This window comes from Cynocephalus volans, chromosome 12, assembly GCF_027409185.1.
Source record: "Cynocephalus volans isolate mCynVol1 chromosome 12, mCynVol1.pri, whole genome shotgun sequence".
Classification (NCBI taxonomy): domain Eukaryota; kingdom Metazoa; phylum Chordata; class Mammalia; order Dermoptera; family Cynocephalidae; genus Cynocephalus; species Cynocephalus volans.
The window spans coordinates 74068987-74090805 of record NC_084471.1 but is presented as its reverse complement, the minus strand read 5'-3'; the positions used below and the strand labels follow the sequence as shown (position 1 = coordinate 74090805).

The following is a 21819-nucleotide window of genomic DNA, read 5'->3' as shown; positions in this document are numbered from 1 at the left end:
GTTCCATCATACTTCCTGGGAGATCCTACTCCATGTACAGATTAAGCCTGAGTCTAGGACCAAAGAAGAGAACATTGGAGAGGGTTTCCTAAAGCGTTAGCTCATGCATTACTCCAAAGCTGTTAGGTTTTAGGCAATGATGAGGCACAGGCTAGCTGGTTTAGAGTCCAAAAATTATTAGTTAAGTGTTCTTTTAAATTAACGCAGAAGAACGCTTCCATTCAGACAGCCCCAGTAAGTACACCCTTGTCTCCAGCTTCTTCTTCAGAACACAAATACAAGGCATCTTGGAGTGAATTTGCTTCTGGGAGGGGTGGCCCTGACCTCTCCTGGATTAGTCTTTCTGAAGGTTCTGGAGAATTCTCTCTCCATCTTGGACTTGAGTGCTGTTGGGAGACTTCCCATATTGAAGGACATGGAGAAGGAAAACCCAGAGCAGACCGAGAGAGGGGATCCTCTTGGAGGCCTACTTCTTGGATACACCTGTTGGAAAGCACTTCCTTTTCCTTTGAATTCCGCCATTTCATCCTTCGGTTCTGAAACCAAATTTTCACCTATTGATAAAATAATTGGAGAAAATGATCACTTGCTCCAGGTTATTTCACTTTAGTATTTTAAGCTGTAATTGCTTCTACTATCCCTCCTACAGAATTCCTTAGTATGACAGCCAACCTGGCAAAGTTCCTGTGGCTTTTCACATGGACTCCTTCAAAAATGTCTGAGAACTAACTTACTTTCATGTAATATCTCCACACACACTTCTGAAACAAAATGACTGTAGCAAATTGGTTACTTCTTGTGAAGTCTGATATCTTTCAAAACTGACTTGACTCTTTTCATTTTAAAACATGACTTATTCTGTGATAAAGTATTTATCCCAAGGAAATATATGGACTAGTAATAGCACCTAAGTGTTTAGTTTATGCCAGGCATCAGACTACATAGTACACTGGGTGGATTTTACAATTTGATCCTGACAGTCCTGACAATGGCTGTAAGAAGTCCTCATTTCACATGTAAGAACACTGAGATTTGGAGAAATTGACCAGCTCAAGGTCACACAGCTGGTAAAATGAAAGTGCTTAGACTAGAACCCATGATTGTCTGACTCCAGGGCCCAGGCTCTTGTAAACATTCAGTAGTTTTTTGAGACTAAATTAAGAATATATTTTATAACACTTTGATAAATTGCACTTTATACAGTTTTCAAGTCTTGATTACTCCCGGGATTTATCAAACTCTAAGCATCAGTCTCAATAAATAACAATTGATTGTAATTAAGCCAAAAGTGCTTATGATAGTGGTTCCTAATTTGAGTCATACCTTCATATCACCCACCCAGCTCCAGTCTCTCTTTATTATTAACCTCTCTGTTTATCCACTGTGTAGCCAACTGTGCTGAGCAGAAAACTTCACAATTGTTTTCTTGATATCTTAAAAGCCAATCACATTCTTTTCCTGTGTATTACATTACATCCTTATACCAAGGGTTTAGTAGATTTCTATTTTTAAAACAAAAACTGCAATTTTTTTTTTACCTAAAGAAATAATTATTAAAATACACCAACAAAATATTTCTCTCAATAAAAGAAAAAATTCTGAGAAGATCGTTCCAGGTTGGCAAAGCAATTTCTTCATTCTTTCAACTTGATTGGCAATGTTCAAAATGGCCACAAAAGAAATTGACCACACGCAATTGATTCCAACAAACTGGATCTCAGTTACAATCCTGTGATTAAGGCTTTTCATAAGAAAACAGGACTAATGTGTACATACCAGAGCATTTGGTTCTATTCATGACCACATTTATTATTTGCAGTGGGTATTTACTCCTAGAAAGCATGCCAAGTATTTCTAATGGGTTTTCACTGAGACAGTTATTTGTTCCCATTTGTGATTCCTGCCTTTTTCATCACATTTACTGTTCTTTCTTCCCTCCGCTTTTCTGAACATCTGAAAATATTTGTGATATCTCAATGAATAAAAAACACAAAAGGAGTTTCCTCATAATCAATGGTGTTGGGACAAATGTATATATTTGGGGGAAAACATACAAGTTCTACCTCCTAACAAATACAAAAACAAATTCCAGATGGATTAAATAGCTAAACATAAAAACTATAAGAGTTCTAGAAAAAAATATAAGAGATTATCATTAGAGCCCTAGGAGATCAATGTTTTCTTAAGCATCCCATGAAACATAGAGGCCACAAATGAAAAGACAGAGCTGACTACATAAAAATGAGAAATTTCTATACAAATAAACACACCATAAATGTATGAAAAATTCACAAACTACTCAAAAGAATGAAAAGCAGGGACTTGAAGAGATATTTGTATGCCCATGTTCATAGCAGCAGTATTCACAAAAAATGGAAGCAACCAAGTGTTCATCAATAGATAAATGGATAAACAAAACATGGCCATATACATACGATGAGATATTATTCAGCATTAAGAAGGAAGGATATTCTGACACACGCTACAACATTGATGAACCTTGAAGAAATTATGCTAAGTGAAATACTGCAGTCACAAAAGGACAAACGCTGTATGATTCCACTCATATCAGATGTTTAGAATAGTCATTCGTAGAAACAGAAAGCAGAATGGTGGTTGCCAGGGGCTGGGGGGAGGGGGGAATTAGGAGTTGTTTAATGGATACAGAGTTTCAGTTTTGCAAGACAAAAAAAGTTCTGGAAACGCATGGTGGTGATGGTTGCACAACAATGTGAATGAATATTCTTAATGCAAATGAATTGAACATTTAAAAAAAGGTTAAAAGGGTGAATTTTATGTGATGCATATTTTACCACAATAAAAAAATCCACAGACTTGGAGATTTTTGCAACATCTGTAACAGGAAAATGTTACTAATCATAATATTTCAAATATATTTATTAACAGCCAAAATAATTGCTGCATATCAACAAAAAGACAATATGATAGGAAAAATTATGCAGCCATAAAAAGGCCAATTCACAGACTGGCCAGTAAGTGATTAAAAATCCCTCAAATTCTTGGTAGTTAGGAAAATTCAAATTAAAAATAGCAAATACCATAGCCCTTGAGATTGTCCACATTTTTTAAAAATGATAAATGGTGGATGGTTTGCAAAAAGGGACTTTTTGTTAATAAGAGTGAAAATTTGATGTAATTCAGTACTTAATTTGATACAATATTATATTTGGAAAGGAACTTGTATTCTATCACAATTTAAAATGTACATACATGTTAACATATAAGTCCCACTCCTAGTTCCCTCTAGGGGAATTTTTTAAAAGTGCATAAAGATATGCAGTAGTGAAAACTGGAAGCAACTTAAAGTTGAGGATCAACTTATTAATTACGATATATCCATGCCATGGTCAAAAAAAGAATGAAGTAGATCTGTATGTACTGACATGGAAGGATGCATTCCACAACATTTGAAAGAAAAAGAAAAACCACAAAAAAATATACATTGTCTGCAGCATTCTTCATAACAGCCAAAAACTGGGAATAACATGTATGTCCACCATCTGCAGAATGGCCAAATTGTGATGGCCCATGTCATGGTGATACTACACAGCAATGAGCTTGAATGAGCTACTGCCACATGCAACATGAAGAATCTCACAAACACAATGTTAAGTGAAAGAAGTCATATACAAAAGAATATGTACTGAACGGTGCTATTTATAGAGAGTACCAACACAGGCAAAACTAATCCATTTTGTTGGAAGTCAGGATAGTGGATATTCCTGGAAGGAGCAGGAAGTGACTGGGAGGTGATATTCGGGGGACTTCTGGCTTCTGCCGCTTGATCTGCATGCTGGTTGTACTGGTGAGTTGTACACTTCTTCAGGAAAAGCCAAAATATGTGCACAGTATGATTCTCTTTTTATTTAAATATATATATATATACACAATTCTGGGTCTCAGCTTTTTCATTTGTAAAGTAGGGGTAATAAAAGTAGCTATTTGATGGGATCTTTGTTAGAATTAAATGACATCAAATGTGAGGGCACGTGGTAAGCATTATGCAAATGTTAGTGTTATCGTATGTTTCTGCATATACAACCCACATACAATGACACATACATGATGTGTCAATATATTCAAACAAGAGCCATTTAAAAACAACAGTAGTAACCAAGGAGTTGAATTAGAGGAGACTAAGATGAGTTTTCATTTTTAACTGCACTGATTTCCCTTTTGTTTGAGTTTACCATAATACCATACATAGTGGGACATGTATGCAAATAACAAAATGTTAAATTACTCCTGAGATGTTCCACCATATTCAATAAGACCAAAGGCATTCTTTCCTGAGGCACCTGAATTTTAAAAACAATACAAATAACTATGTAAAACTATATGCTTATGTATAAGAAGCAGAAGATAACATACAAATAGGAAAACAGTTGCTTTCTGGGGGGTGGAGAGAGATTATAGTCATCCCCCCCATGCATTTTTTTTAATATGGTAGTTGCATTCTCTTTTCCAGAGTCTCTTTTTAGGAACATGATATTTACTATCAGAGATTTTCACACTTTCTCAGAGCACTGTCAGATCAAAACCAGATACCATCCATCTTTTAACACCTACTTCTAGTTCTAACTCTGCAAAGGCTCCCCAGCCCCCCAAACCTGCACATTTTCTCCCCTCTAACTATGGCGCTTTTTATCCACACCAATGAGATGTAGGCCAGGTCAACTGAGTCCCCGTGCAGTGCTCACTCAGGCCCAACAGCTCATCTGAGGACAGTTCCATCACTAGACTTCCCAGGAGGCATAAGGACCTGTCATAAGGGTGTCCTTTCCAGAGATGTGGATTAACATAAGGCTCCACAGTTGCGTAGCTTTGAGAACTACTCACCTAGCTTCCTTATTTCGCAGTATATCTAACCTACTAGGTGATGTCCCCTGTATTATTATATAGTCTTACATTATTTAACTTTTCATGAGCTTCCACTAGGTGTACAGGTTCCTGGGTACAAAGAGTATGTCTTACTTACTTTGCGTTTATCAGTATTCCCTCTTACTGCCTACCTAACACAGCATCTTGCACACAGTAGGCCATCAGGATATACCTACTGATTTATCTGTTACATATACACATTGCTCTGTGACATAGATGGCATTTCTATATGTTCCTGCTTTCTTAAATGAGCAACTGAGACACAGATCAATCAATTAAGGCTCATTAGTACCACACAGCAAGGAGGGCACAGACTGGCTGATCTGAGCTGATTGCCCTCTACCACTCCACATTCTGCTTCCCGCTACTCAAAAAAGTTTGTGGGGGTCTGAAGGGGGTTTACAGAGACAGATCACTTCCCTAGGGAAAAGAAGCAAGGTTAAGGAGAGTTTCATCCAATAAAAACTGGTTTTAATAAGGTCCCAAGTTACAAACCAGGTCATTTGTAATGAGGAAGAATAGAACATATTGGTTAAGACAGAGCCTCTGGTAGCCCTTCAGGGCTTTATGCTAATTTGAAAAATTTAGGTGGCTGTAGGCCTGCACCAGGAAACCTAGCTTGGCAAGCAGAGTACCTTTCAGCTGCCACCATCCCCTTTGGCCAGATTCCCCTTGTACAGTGAACACCCTGAATAACTCTCCATGGTGACTCTAGGTTAAGGAGAACACAAACGCCAAAGTCAGGCTGCCTGGAGTGGGAGCCCAGCTCTAAAACAGCTTTGCAACATAACATTAGGCTTATGTTCAATGCTCTACATGTCTTCATCTAAAAAACGGGAATGATTATTGTGCTCATTTCATATGGTGATTATAAAGCTGATTAAATAGGAAAATGCTAGTGCCTTATGATGTTAATTAATTATAATAAAGAATACTTTAAATAAAGTATTCTGGACCCCCAAAAAGCCAGAAAGTTTCATTCACAATTACACAAAACATCAATGTACAAGAAAGGTGTGTAAGTGCTGCAGATGCAAAATTACTGAATACAGAGCAAACAATTTATCATGCAAATATCACATCGTTGGCATTTCTCTTCATTTGGGAACAATCCATCAGCCCAATGGCAACAAATGGACTTATATCTAAATAAGAACATATACGAGTATTTCTACCCACTGAAAAATTATGAAAAGTATTTCAAGAACACCTCAGGGTACAACACTATGCTAGAACAAGAAATATTTCCCAATTGAATGGATTTCACTTTATTCCTTCAGAAATCAGGAGCAGTAGACCTCTTCCTGCTCATTAGTACCTGTGATTCCTTTAAGCCCAAGTTGATGGCAAGTTTCTTTCGGTCTGTTTTGCTGATATACTTCTGCTTCTGAAACATTTTCTCCAGAGCCTTTCTCTGATCCTCAGAAAAGACAGCTCTTCTTAAAATGCCCCTCCGAGCTTTAGAATTAGAATCCTGTGTCAGGAGAGGCAGCACACTTTCTTCTCCTGGGGAGGGGAGATACAAAAGACCAGTTAGCTTTAAAAAGAAGTCAGTCTGTCTTTCCCAGAAGAGTACGGTATTCTCCTATCTGAACCATGGCCAAATTATCTCTTCTCTGAACCCTTCATGCTTAGAGCAGTATTTCTTAACCTTGTTTTGGTTATGGACTCCTTCGAGAATCTGATAAATGCTCTTTGCTACCCAGGAGTGGGGGGGGGTGGCACATATGTCTGCCCTCCCAATGTCGCCTGTCCTGTTGGAAAGTCCATGGTCTCAGGTTACAAAGCCCCACTACAGAACAAGTAGTGGGTAGTTTAAACACTTGGTTTTTCTCTAATTCCTCATTTTATTTACTCATTCATTTTTTTCAGCAAATATTTGAACACAACCCTATGATAGGCACTCTGAATAGTACACATTCAGAAATGAAACAGATATGTTTTATTGTCCTCATTACCTGTAAAATCTAGTGGAAGGGCATCTGCTGAGTTAGCATCACAAGTGTGATGAAGTATTCCTAAAGAGGGTACTTTGGGAACACAAATCAAGGGGTCCAATCTAAATCTGGGATGTCAGAGAAAGTTTGCAAGAGTCCAAGATGTTTAATCTGAGATCCAAAGAAGGAGCTGAAGGACTCTCAACCACCATCACGAGCCCCCATCCAATTTCACTGACCATCAACTCCTTGAAGTCAGAGGCATTTGCTACTTTTTCAGCCATTTTGTGGCTAGCACAGTAGTGGTTCCCACCCTCTGAGAGTTCACATGCATTCATCATTCATTCATTCATTCACTCATTCTCCTTCCCAGGTGTGGCAGGCAGAATAATGACCCTCCCAAAGATATCCATGTCCTAATCACCAGAACTTGTGAATATGGTACATTACATGGCAAGGGAGAATTAGGGTTGTAAATGGAATTGAGTTTACTTATCAACTGACCCTGGGATGAGGAGAGTATCCTGGATTACCCAGATGGTCCCAGTGTTATCACAAGGGTCCTTATAAATAGAAGAGGGAAGCAAAATAGGAGTTCATAGCCAGAGACAGATTTGAAGATGCTACCCTTCTTGCATTGAAAAAGAAGGAAGGGGCTGCAAGCCAAGGAATTCAGGCAGCCTCAAGAAGCTGGAAAAGGCAAAGAAACCAATTCTCCCCAGAGCCTCCAAAAGGAACACAGATTGCCGACACCTTGATTTTAGCCCCGTGACCCATTTCAGGCTTCTAACCTCAATAACTATAAGATAAGTATGTACTGTTTTAAGACACTAAATTTGTGAGAATCTGTTACAGCAGCAATAGGAAACTAATTCACTGGGTGTCAGGCTCACAGGGCTAATTGCTGAGGAAACCAACAAACAGCCCATAGTCCCTGCCCTAAAGGAGCTTATCTTCTATGGGAGGATGGACACTCCATAATGCAGGCACCAGGAGAGCTGGGACACTGGTTTACAGTTGTAGCTGATAAGATTCTGGTGCTTGATAATTATTCACTGAATAAACAAGTAAATGAATGTCATAAGTACTAGACCAGAATGATCTGCAAAGTGCTCTGGCATTACAAAGGAGGAAATGATGAGTTCAGAGAAAACAGGTTTAGCTAAGTCTAAAACAACATTCCAGTCAAAGAGAGAAAGAACCAAGGTCACCCCAGGCAGAGTGGCTAGCATGTCTGAAGCATTAAGGCACAAAGGAATAAAGTCCATACAAAGAAAAGCAAGAAGTCTGCAAGGCTGGAGAAAGGCATGAAGCAGAGATTGTAAGCTGGAAACCACCACATCCAGCCTGCAGATGGGCTTTGTTCAGTTGTAGATGTTGGTTGAGAATTCTGATTTAGTTGTCTACATTTAGTAACTAGAAGGTTTCATGTGAAGCCCAGGTTTCATTGCCTCTTCAAAGGTAACTACACTGGGGGAAGAGCTACCAGAGTGAGTACCAGGCATCCCTTTTAGACGGAGTATGTGGCCCCCAATTTGCCATGGCCTCAGCTGTATTTTTTACCTGCCAGGCTCTAGCACAGAGATTACAGAGTGGAATGGAGCTAGAGCATAGAGAACTGCAAGGGTTTGGGATATTATCTAGTAGGTAGTGAATATCAAGAGAAGATGCTCAGGCAGGACAGGACATGATAATAATAAACATGCACCGAGCACTCATTCTGCACTGTTAAGTGGCCAGTTAAGCCACTAATGTGCATTATTGCATTTAATCCTCATGATGAATCTATGTCATAAATGCTATTAGTATTCTCCTCATTTTACAGAAATAAAACTTAGGAAGGTTAAGTAACGTTGCCTAAGGTCACATAGCTAGGGTTTCAAATCAGCCAGGAAGACTGATACCAAAACAAGTCCTCTCAACCCTACACAATACTTCCATGATCTGATTTGTATTTACAATGACAATAAATCTTGTCAATTTTGCTTCTTTCCTATTTGCTTCTTTCCAATATGATAGCTTCCTTTCCTATTAGTCTAAAATATTACAAACATATCCTGGCTCATCTCTGGGCCCTGGGTTACACCTCATTCCAGTTCATCCTCACAATGCGAGAAGAACCACTGACCTCTCCCTCTTCCCTCCTAGTTCTGTAGCTCTGCATCTCCTTAGCTATCTCATAGCCCTGGGATGTCATCAAGACCAATTCTTTACAAACATCTACTTTCATTGATGCCCTTTCCCTTCATCCTTACATGGGATCTTGATTATTTCCCCTTGTACAGCACTAATTCTTTTTGTCTGTCTCATGCCGAGATCATATCTTGAAGTCAGGTTTTGTCAATGGATTCACTATTCTTTATCAGAAATTTAAGAAGTTTTATGAAATACTGATCAATGATTAAAAAAATCTGAATATCTAAATATGTTCATCTTTTTCTAAATGCTTTTCTTCTCTGAACATTCTTTGATATGGATATCTTGGAACTGGCCCTTCTGTGTTATTTCAGTGTACAGATCAACCTGCTGGGATCATGTCTCTCCTGGAAGCCTCCAACAAAGGACTTTGGAGTATGGAAGAAGTGGGTTTAGATCTCGGCACTTACCTGCATGACTTGGAGCAAGTTACCTCGTCTCTTTCAGCTGATCTTATAAGGCTGCTCCAAGGATTCAACGAAATAGCGTAAGAAAATTTCAGTGCCTAGCATACATCGAGGATCCCACAAATCTACTTTACTTCCCCTTGTTGAATTTCATTTGACCCTCACAAGAGTCACATGCATGGATATCCCTCACTACAGATGAAGTGTGATCAGTCAAGGTCCAAAGCTACACAAAAGACACAGAGCTCAGCTGGCACCAAAATGTTCTGAATTCAAATTCTTGGCTTTTTCCTCTTGTATTAGTCCATTTTGTGTTGCTATAACAGAAATACCTGAGACTGGGTAATTTATAAAGGAAAGAGGTTTATTTGGCTTATGATTCTGGGACAGCTGCATCTGGCACGGGCCTCAGGCTGCTTCTACTCATAGCAGAAAGTGGCAGGCAGCCGGCAGGTACAAGCAGATCACATGGCGAGAGGAGTCAAGAAAGAGGAAGCAAGAGAGAGAGAGGAGGTGCCAGGGTCTTCTAAACAATGAGCTCTCGCAGGAACTAATCGAGCAAGAACTCACTCATTTATCCCTCCACCCCCAGGGAGAGCATTAATCCATTCATGAGGGATCCACCCCCATGACTCAATCACTTTCCAACACTGCCATATTGTGGATCAAAATTCCACATGAGTTTTGGAGGGGACAACACATCCAAACTCCATCACCTCTGCATTACAGCATTCTTAATTTTGTAAATGTATCCAATCAAACATTTCTACAGCCATAAGTATTAAAAATTAGGATAAAAAACTAAATATCCAAAGGCAAAAAAGCTTGTAAGTAAATCATCCACTTGGTGAAATTTTAAAGAACCATTAAAGATAAGGACTATGAAGATCAGGCAACAGCAAAGAAAATACATTATAATTTTTTAAAGCATGATACATGAGATGTATACTATGCTTACAACTAACTAAGAATGCAGAGAAATGAAGATTAAAAAGGCAAAAATAAACACTAAGATAGACTATTAAAGAATTACAGACAAATAATCGTTTCCCTGTCTACATTTTAAGTTTGGTTTTCTTTTCTAATGGAAACAAGCAAACATTATAGCAACTTTTTGGGAATAACTAGACAGAGGTATCAAGCTCTTGCTGACTGACAATTGAAGATGGATCCATTCCATCCTTAAGGTCTTCAGAGTTGACCACAAATGGCCCGAGAAGAGCACAGTCGCAAAGAGCAAGGTTACCACGATAGAGTAACCACAGACCATAGCAGAGAAGGCATGTACAGCATTGAGTCTGGGAGGCCAACAAAGTAGGCCCAGCAAGTAGAACAGCAATTCCTCCTGCTGGCAACCTAGGGAAAGACGGGCAGAGCAGAGGGATTAATATTTGCAGAGGCATGAAGCCCAGTGAAGACAAGTATGAAACATGGTGGATCTATGAATCTCACACAGCCTGGTGTTTCCAGATTGCAGGTATGATTGACTAGGAAGAACACAGAGATAAGCTGGGACGGTACATTAGGACAAAGGTGACTTAAACTAATTTAGGTGGTAATTAATCAAGGGAAGTCTTTCAAGAAGGACATGACCAACCTAGCATTTTAGAAATGCAAACATTTTCTGAGTTAATAAAACTTTTTACATTTAGAGTCCAAAACAAATTTACAGACCTATAAAGGTAGAGTAAAAAATATCCACATTAATGTTTTTTTCTAAGTACAGTTTTTATAAGTAAGGCTCAAAATTCCACTTGTTTTAGCCCCTTCATCACCAAGGTCTACATGGTAAAATTAAACAATGGGGAAATAAAATTTATTTAAATGCCCCTAACATTTTTAATAGAAACCCATAGGTTTTCCTAATGAACTATTTTTAAGTAATGAAAAATAAGATTCCTTTCATGGGAATCTACAAATAAATTATTACCACCATTGTGGTAGATACTAACATTTTGCAGGGCATGAACCCAAACCAGACCTCAATCTCTAAAAGAAAGACCTGGAGGGGTCGGGAGGGCAAAATAATTAACTCCTGGGTCTGGTCCTCAGGTTTCCTGCCCTATAACAAACACAAATACAACCAAACCAACAAGCAAAATTATGACAAAGATAAAGAATATCACATCCTTCCTTTCTTTGCTGGTTGCCTGTCTCGGGTTCCTACAAGAAGCATATTACAAACCTGCTTCTACAACCACTGATGCTCCGGCCCGTGTCTCAGCCATGCATCTTTTATGGGCTATCTCTGGATCTAACCATGAACTACACTGATGAACCTACACCGTTTTCATACCTTCTCAACCTACAAATTTATACCTGCAAAACACATATTAGGGTTTCAAGAGCTTGGTGGGGACTCAAAATTCTCTCAGAAGCTACTGAAAAGCTATGAGCAACAAACACTTCCAACTAGATTCATGACAAATGTCTGAGTTGTATGGAGACTTCCAGGTGACAAAAAAATAAATAAGTAATATAAAAATAAAAATAAATATATACATAGTATAAGGCATATAGCAGAATGAGGCTTTAAAAGCTGGAGTTACCAATTCAAGGTGCTACAGGCTCTATCAATTTGAGGATATCGTTATTATAATTTTATAATGCAGCTTCCATATATCTTAGGCTCAACATATATATTTGGACAATTCAATGATGTATGTGTCAAGTATGTGCCTCATGTCATATAATCCTTATTAACGATCTCTAGAGGTAGGTATTAACATCCCCATTTTTCATAGGAAAAAAACTAAGGCTCCAGAAAGTTAAGTTGTGCAATTGAGGTCACACATCAAAGCAGAGCAAAGCAAATGAATACTCTTTAAAATTACACCAAAGATTGTCAAGGTTGTGAGTGGGCAGGGAAAGAGGCAGGGAAGTGGGGAGAGTCTTATCAAAAGGGCAGGATGACATGGGATAGGAAACTTTTCAAAAGCATGATTCCTGGATCCTGAGATGCTCCCCAATCTCCATCATCCAGAGAAACCTTGTGTGAAGGACCTAGTGAAGAGCCCTACACATGGAGGTGTGCTGTGTGTGCATGATATTGTTGGGGAGAAAAGGTGGGGAGAGACAGAGAAACGCAGCATTAGGTAATTTTGTGGTAGCCATCCATCGACTCTCTCCATCGCCCCGATCTCTAGAAAACATGTCTAACTCTAAAGACAGGGCAGCGCTATTTATAGCAGGCAGCGAGCCCTACAAAACAAAGAGGGACCCTATACAGTCACTTTCTAGACATCAGCCCAAGAGCACATAGCTGGAGCTCTGCCCTGTCTTTCCACCACTGGAATACAACAAAACCCCAGGCCGTTAACAGTGCGCCTGTAATTTGTGTGATGTTTACACTCTCCGGGACTCATCCAAATCTCCAGATTATTGATCCCATTTTGGGCAGCTTCCTTTGTTTCACATCCTCTCACTTCATTGCTTCAGGAAGCCCCGTAAAGTCTCTGGACTACACATGCCTAGTGCTGCCCTTTGTCCCATCAGAGCTTCTAAACCCTGCCGTGGTACTGGCCTTGTTCTGTTTCCTGTTCCCTACCAGCATCTGTTCCCTATCTGGGCTACCCTGGGGTCACAGCAGGCCAGGGAGTGCTGTATGAAGGCCGCTCCTAATAAGCCATGTTATTTAAGGCTGGCTTTCTAGTTTACAGTTTTTCATATTAAAAACTAATTACTGACTTTGTACAAACTGATTTTGTAAGGAAAGTGATAGCACAAGTCTATGAAGCACCTCCTAGGCTTTGAGTAAAAAATACATAAGATTATTTCAGTTCAGCTCAGGCTGGAGGCTACCAAGAACTCTTTCAGAAACAGAATTCTTTCATCCTTTTATATAGATTCAATAGCTTCCCAGAGCTGGAAGAAACAAGAGGTCATTTGTTTAATCCAGGCCTCTCCAACAGGCCAGCTAAAACGCCATCAGCCTCCATTAACTGTTTCCTCAAACACAATTATTTCAAACCCCGTCTATGTCTCTCCTTCCTGGAGTCAGCTTTCCTCAAATGTGGAATGGTTCCTGTCTGCGAGCAGCTTTTCCAGCAGCAGCATTCCTAACAGTTGCAACTTCCTGTTTCCTGTCTTTCAGGGGTTTCTCTTCTAGAGTCTTCTCTTCCATGAAGTGTGTCCTTACCCTTCATATTTTCAAGTGTGTGTGTGTGTGTGTGTGTGTGTGTGTGTGTGTGTACATGCTAGTGTGCATCTTATGTAATTTCTGTAGATTTAAAGTTTGGAGAGAGAACATATAGCATTTGCCTAACCTGCGCTATTTAAAAATCTATCCTCCAATCTCTATAAATCTAGTATTTGGAAATGCCACGTGATAATAATGACAATGTTTATCATATAACTTGATTTGCTAGAAATTTTTCCCTTATATCAATCGCAAATTTAACTTCTTCCTAAACTCCACTCATTGGACCCAGGTCTACCCTTTATATCTACGTTGCACACAGTAGATCTAATTTGAAGATAATTCTCATGTCCTCCCTATCATTTCTCTTCTCCAGCCCCAGAATACTCAATTTCTTTCAAAATTCCTGACTAGTCATACAGATCCTTCACTATTCTAGTTGATGCCTACCTCTTAACCCTCTTGCTTTTGATTTTGTTTTTATTTTTATTTTGGTGGCTGGTTCTGAACCAGGATCTGAACCCTTGTCCTTAGTACAGGATCTGAACACTTAACCTTGGTGTTACAAGACTGCACTCTAACCAACAGAGCTAACTGTCCAGCCCCTTAACCTGGTTTTTAATACAAGAGTTTGTCCAATGTACCTTTTGAAGTGGGCCCCCAGAAATGAACAGTAGACAGTCTGACCATTTTGAAATTCAGAAGGACTGTGATCGCCCTTGTTCTGGACAGTCTGTTTCTAAAAGCACAATTCAACAACCCCCTATCATTATATAGACACATCCTGAGCTGACAGCACATACCTTTCCTACTTTGTTCTGTTCAGCCCATTCTCCCCTCCCCGACTGTGTACTTGTGTGCTTGTTTTGGTGAAACTAAAATCAAAACTTCATAAGCAGCCCTGTTAGATTTCATGTTATGTTCAGGTGAGGACTCTAGACAAGATCAGAAACAAGCCTCCCATATTGCTAAGCAGTTCCCCTTCCCCCATCACCCACCCACTTCCTGCCCTCTCACTACTGCTTAAGAACATTTGGGGAGAAAAAAGGAACCCAGTTCCAGAAATGTTACTCCAGTACTTCCACTACCTCTCTAGAACTGCTGAATAGAGCCATCAATTAGGAAAATCTATTGTCTTTATTCTTTGACTCCTTTAAACATTCTTCTTGGTTGACCAAATGTCATTTACCTATGGAACACCCTTTCCTTCACTTTTGAGAAGTCAAAACCTATATTCAGCTTATCACACACACCCAATTATGTTTTAAACGATATAATTAGATGTCAAAATTGCTGCACCCCTCTGAAGATTTTACAGTGGTAAAGTCAAATCTCTATCAAAAAAAATATTTATATGAAGACTTTTGTGGATTCCCATAGGTCCTGGTCAGTTTCCTCAGCCCGCTCACCACTCCAGCCGAGAGCAGTAAAAGAGAGCATGACCAGGTCGGGTGGCAAGAATACTAATCAGGGCATTTCCCATCTTTGAAAGGGAAACTCACAGAACCAAGCCACATTCACAACAATAAAAATAATGTCTCTTCCCTGCTGCCTTCAACAAAATCCTAAATTCAAACTTGGCAAGTATATTATGTTCTTTAATGTTTGAACAAGAAAAAGAAGATACTAAAATGATCTCAAAATGTAGAATATAAGCTCATCTCTCAAGAAAAATGCAGAGCAGTTTGTTCCAGAAGAGTATTTTCCCTCCTCAGATTTTTACAACGTTGCTCTGAATTTAAACGTTGTCTTTTAAAGCATAAAATTCTTAAAAGGCCGAGTTCAAGTTGAAGGCAAAACAAAATAATTATCTGGTTAATTCAATTAGCTAGTCTCCATAATTAAGATTCCTATACTTTTTCGGGTAGTTTCTAAAAAGTCATTATTTACATAATTTCCACAACTTTCCATTCCATTTTAGTGGAGAAATGTGTTATTTTGAAAAGAACTTTATGGATGCAATATCAAAGATTTTCCATACACTGCTTTGGGGGAGGGGAGAACTTTTACCACTGCCTTTTAATTTTTCCCCACTGTAAGGGTTGTGCTTAAATAGCCTGTTAAACTTTTCACTATATGTAAGAAGGGCACTGGACGAATGATTGTTTCCACATTGCAACAAAAAGTCATTTGTAAGTCTAAGACATTAACAAGAAAAACTAAGTCAACAACAAGCAAATGAATCATGTTAAAAGAGTCAAAATGATATTTCTCTTGCATAATTACAAATGTGTTGATCCAATCCTACCCTTCTGAAAGAGGGAAGTCAATATTGTGAAACAATGATGGGGGCCACTGACTTCATCAGTTATTAAAACTTTTAGTATAAAACTTAATTTTGGCTGTCCAAGCTGAAACCTAATACAAGTTTACTTGGACAATTCACTTTCCTTCATTTGTACAATGGAAAATAATTTAAAACCTTGGACATAAAAATTGTTCTTATTATTAAAAAAAGAAGGAAAAAGAAAACCTAGTAAATGCCTAAAATAAAAAGGATTACTGTGCAGATGTAAACCTTATTAACTGTTCCTTGGTATCATGCTTACTTTTGTAAAATTTTTTATTGACAGCATAATTCTAGCATTTCATTATTTGTTGCCAATATGTACAAACATTACAAACAAGAAAATAAGAAATTCATTTTAGAGTTGTAACTATAACTAATAATATGAAACACCAGCATTTATTAAAAACAGTTGTGGCATCTCTAAATTGTTTTATAACTCCAACTTTAGAAAGAGAGACAAACCAAGTGCAGCATTTTCTATCCTTGTTGTGAGCTGTGCTGATTTTCAGCTTGTATGTTTATTTAAAATTGGGGAAAAAAAAAGATAAACACAGGACTTTATAAACCTCCAGGGATAAACACCATAATTTACAACAGTTATGCAAAAGGCACAAAGTGGGAAAGACTGAGAAGCAGATGGAGGAAAATGAGACCTGCCTAATGTAATTTTTCAAGCAAATGAGAAGATAAAGCTATCTAGGAAATATCTTTAGCATTACTTTTATGTGCTCTATTAAACTGGCCCAACTTTTTATTCCTATTCAATAAACTGACCCAAACTTTTATGGCTTAGAGACTCTTAAAACACCACTATAAAGTAAATACATACACACTCACACATACATACATGAACATCCACCTGTCACATGGAATTTTTTTGTCCATTTCCACTTACCTGAACTGTACTGCCAGAGATTTTCTAAAGTAAAAGATCAGTATTATATCAAGGTAAAATAATTGAAACTAAGTGTGGGACCTCTTTTAAAGTCCACTTCTGGAATCTAACTCCACAAGGTTTAATTCTACAGAGATACCACTATGATACGGTATCAGATATTTGGGTTTTAAGTCTCTACTTCAGAAGTCTTTTCCTGATACTATAATATATGGTGATAAATATCTCCTTAATTTGCATGACAGTTTTCAATTGCCCTCATAGCAGACCACCTTGAAGGAGTGAGTAAAAGGTTTAGTCATGGTTTCTATTTTTCTATTTGAATTCAATACATCCTAGTTAAATGGACAATTAATAGGTCACTTCCAAAATAGTAGTGTATCAGTCCTGGTTAATAAACAATCCCCACAGTTGATAATGGGCCCTATGTATTCAGCAAGTCCCTGTACACACTCAGCTCATCCACTAAATCCCTTTTCAGGTGGACAGGGTTATATGGGAAGATGAGCTGGAATGAGTCTATAAAAGTCAGCTTCATTCACTGCTTTATTTTTCAGTCAAGTGCTTTAAATGGTGTCCAGAAATTCGCTCGGAATGTGAGACAGGAGAAAAGACTGACACACAGAGCTTTGCTTTATGGCCATACAAAAGGGCAACTGACCCTTGCCCAAGCCTTTTCCATGTGAAATGGTTCCTAAAGTTCATCTGCAGAGTGAAAAATCGTGGTGAGGTCGCGTGTGGATGAGCCAAGTGAAAGTGACGATTGGTCACGGGTCTTTTACCCATTGTGGTTGGGTCCCAGCCATGTAAAGTGCTCTGTGGGAAAGTATCGGCCCCCTAAAGAGATGCTCAGAAGCTTGCAGCTCATTAAACGGCCAGCATTTGCTGCCTCACTTGTCAGGCATCATTCTGCTGAGCAACTGCTCTCCTGAAACATTCATAAAACACATGCACAGAGGCAGCAGGGATCTGAATTCAACCATGATAGAGCTGTGTGCTTCAGCCGGAATCAACTCCTTTCACCTTGACAGAGCTGTTAACCTGAATAAATGTTTTCTCTTGAGCAACTGAAATGAATGCACCCCTCCACTGGACTACTTCATCATAAACTCAAATTCTCTGCCTACAGATTCTTACCTGACCTAGAAATCTTCAAGCTCAAGGTGAACTTGACTTTTAGTTAGACATTTTTCTTTGCATGTGAGAGTGTTTGTGCACACATGCACTATGAGCCTTTGGAAGTCTGTCATTCCCACTCCATCCCCAGACACTATTTTAAATTTTGCTTTTATAATGTTTGGAGAAGAGTTCTCTCAAAAATATTTCCTATGGCTCTGGTCAGTTTTCCTCAAGATGGTAAACAGGTGGTATTTATCTCCTTTATGATCTTGACTATTTTAAATTATTCTCTATAGACACCTACCTAATGATTTTCTGTGTCACATTTTAAGCTGAATGGAAATTTTACACATCACAATTTCTTTGCCTTCCCATTGCTTTCTTTTCTCTTCTTTAAAGGAATGTTGCCACACATTTCAGAAAGAGCCAAACTGGTCCCTCTGAGATCTTTTATATCAAACGGAAAACAAGTCGCTTTCCTTGGTGTGTCAGCCCTGGGTTTCAATGCCATTAGAAACCGCTCACAATTGCTCAGTGTGCTGAGGTTTGATAAATCTCTGGAAGCCTCCTGAATAGGATTGCTGTGATTTTTTAGTGAGGAATTAGCTCCTTGCCATTGCATTACCAATTAGTTTTCCAGAGCACATTAAATCCTGCTGCTTTGGTTTACAGAATAACTGAGGCATTGCTGATGAAGCATAAAAACTTACTTGGAAAAGCAGTGGGGGATGCAGGGCGCCGACAGGACCCACCGCAGCACGCTGAGTAGAATGGCGGGGCGCTCAGAAAAAAAGGTTTGGAAGGCACTGCAGAGAAAGCATTGATCTCATTGATTAGCCATTTCTTTTGGACAATATTCAAAACTGCAGTTTCCTAAAAGTTACCAAGTAGAAGCACTTCATTTTCTGAGCCCTTACTTAGTTATAACTTGTACTGAAATTAAAGTCATTTTAAAGTAGCCTTCATCTGTCAAAGAGTTTGCCAAATAATTTCATCAAGTCTTGGCAGAAGTGGGGAAAAGATTCAAACTATCAAATACCAAGCTTAATAGGTCATTTTCTGTGTGGTCATAATTACAAATAGTAAATATCAAGTATTTCCTTAACCCTAGAGTAACACCATCCAAGAAATCTATCTGTGATGGAAATATCTATGTCTGCTCTGTCCAGTACGGTGTCCACATGTCACTACTGAGCACTTGAAATGTGGCTAGTATGAATAGTTAAGAGAATTTTTAATCTAACTTAATTTAAATAGACTCAAGTGGCTAGGGATTATGATATTAAAAAGCACAGCCCTAGATATTCTACTTACCAAGAAACAATTTAAATGTTGTTCTTAAGTTTAATTTTTAAAGAGATTATATCACTGCATTATTTTCAGAAGGTTATTTGAAATATAGTTAATCGGATTCCAAAGCTGTTATTAGTTAATTTACTGAGAAATTTCATAAGAAAAAAGTGGTATTTTTAAAATCACATTAAGTGTTTCAAAGTATTTGAGAATAATCACATTTTATCAAGAGAAATCTAGTTAGCCCGAAAGCATTTGTATTTTATAGTATAGTGAGTTGCCATATAATTCTGTTCTGCTCATTTTACTGTACTGTACTCTTTATAAAATTTTCAAGGGATATTCATGGAATAGCTATGATTACTTGTATAGCAAAGGTATGAAAAGGAGCCCCATTTTGGTGTCCAAAAAGTTCTATAAGAATTTTCTTGAAGTTTTATTGTTATCGTAAGTTGTTCTAATAGTTTGACTATAAAACCATCATAGCAACGATAAATCATTTCATTTGCATTGAACATTTTAAGTGAAATTTTAAACTCCATTCCTCAGTAAGTAAAAAATAGCTATGAAGAATGTCATTGAAAGTGAATAATAACTTTCAAGACAATTATTTCAAGAATAATTGAAAGTGCTCCTTTATTGAGCACTTACTACAGGCCAGGTTTTGGTTAAGTGTCTTAACTACACCATGTCCTTTAATAAGATATAAATAAATGCAGGTTCAGATTTCCTGAAAGTGAGCACTTGCTTTTACCATGACATACCCTGCAGAGTGCCTAGCACATTCTAAATAGTAAAGTTTTAGTAACCGAACAAATGATCTTCAAAACTAACAGACAGGAACTTCCCTGGTTTTCACAGGGGAAAAAATTAGAATCAAGAATTAATCCTTCTTCTTACACATACAAGGGTACATCAAAAAGTTCATGGAAAGATTTGTATTATCTTTTAATTCCATTTTTCCATGAACTCTTTGAAGTACCCTCATCTAAGTGAACTGAGACTAGGAGGCGTTGAATCAATTGAGCAGGGTGAGATAGCTCATTAGCAGCAGAACATCCAGGAATCAAAAGCAGCCGTGTTTGGCCACCGAGCGTACTTAGGCTCTTAAATCTTTGTGACACTCATCTTCAGGACTACTTTGTGTATTCAACTCTTACAGCTTTTCTCAACCTGTGGATTAGTTTTCTTTTAATTTCCACCACACCACTAGCACCATCACACACACCTCCTATTTATTTCTGAGTTCCCAGCTTTGGTGTGGATTCTGGAATGACAGGTAGGCCTCAAACTTTAATGTGAATTAGAATCAACTGGAAAGTTTGTTAAAACGCACGTTGCTAATTCAGTAGGTCTTGGATGCAGCCCCAAGAATTTCTATTTCTAAGGGTTCCCTGGTGATGCTAATGCTGCTGGTCCAGGGACCAGAACCATGCTTTAAGAATCAGTGGACTAGATTAACTCTAATGGATCTTATTATGTTACCTATCTTTGTTATGTTTCCTCAAATCATTTATGTAAATAGAAAAGTTATATATAAATAAAAGCAGGAAAGAAGGGAGAGAGAAATAATGATATATAAACTACGTTAATTAGAATTGATATCAAAACTTCAAGTAAGAAGTGATTTCCTACTGCAAACCCTTCCCAGTAGGTAGGTGGACTTCAGCATTTTTTTCTCTACAAAGCTAAAATTAAAATTAGACTTGATGTGTGAAGGCAGGCAATGCAAGTATTCTAAATGTTAAAGGAACTTACATTACAACATTGTTTAAGAAATAAACGAGCAATGACAAACAATTTTAAGGTCTTCTATGCTTTGTATTTCTTAAGTTACTTAAATTATATCAAGATATATTAAATTCTTGCATGAAATTATAAACACAGTATTTGAAACAATAAAAGCAAGGGAATTTTGTTGAACTTAAAACTATATATAACCCCTTCCCTGCTCTCCGACATACCCTAAAATATATCTTCCACAACAGATTACCTTAAAAACTAAAACATGACTTGAAAATAAATATTTTAATTATTCTCTTCATATTCAAGTGGCAGCTTTTTTCCATTCCTTAATCACATTCAGTGAATATTGTTTTAATATGACTACATACCTTTTTGAAGGACACAGCAATTTCAAATTTGTATTTTAATCAACTGATAAGCATGTGTTTATTTTAACCAATTTCTTTGAAGAATGTATCAAAATAAATGTATTGCTCAGTAAGAATTTTATAACATTGCAGGGTCTTGAATACTTTAAAATTGCAAATTAATCATAAATGAAGTTTTCTTCCTACAATATAATGGAAACTTGTTAATATTAATGTCTTTAGTTTTTTAATATCTGGATTTTCAAAGAATAAAGTTTGTTTAAATACTGTTTTGAAAATATGACAACTAAGCAAAGGTATGAAAAGGAGACCCATTTTGGTGTTCAAAAAGTTCTATAATTTTTTTCAGTTTCATTGTTATCATAATTTGTTCTATTATTGACTATAAAACCATCATGGAAATGATAAATCATTTCATTTGAATTTTACATCTTAAATTATATTTTAAGAGTATGGAATTATTTAGGCAGATTTACATTTTTATTATTACTACGGATATATGAAGCATTTTGAAAAATGGGAATAGAT

At 37.7% G+C, this 21819-nt stretch overlaps 1 protein-coding gene across 1 annotated transcript in view; it reads right to left on the bottom strand.

The window, feature by feature from the left end:
• Positions 1-221: 221 nt before the first annotated feature.
• DBX2 (developing brain homeobox 2) overlaps positions 222-21819 on the bottom strand; it is a 33998-nt gene continuing 12400 nt past the window's right edge. The window contains exons 2-4 of the mRNA XM_063115616.1: positions 18595-18690; positions 6221-6408; positions 222-554 (exon numbers count right to left, since the gene is read on the bottom strand). Of these exons, the coding sequence (XP_062971686.1) occupies positions 222-554; positions 6221-6408; positions 18595-18690 (617 nt within the window). The remainder of the gene's footprint in view (positions 555-6220; positions 6409-18594; positions 18691-21819) is intronic.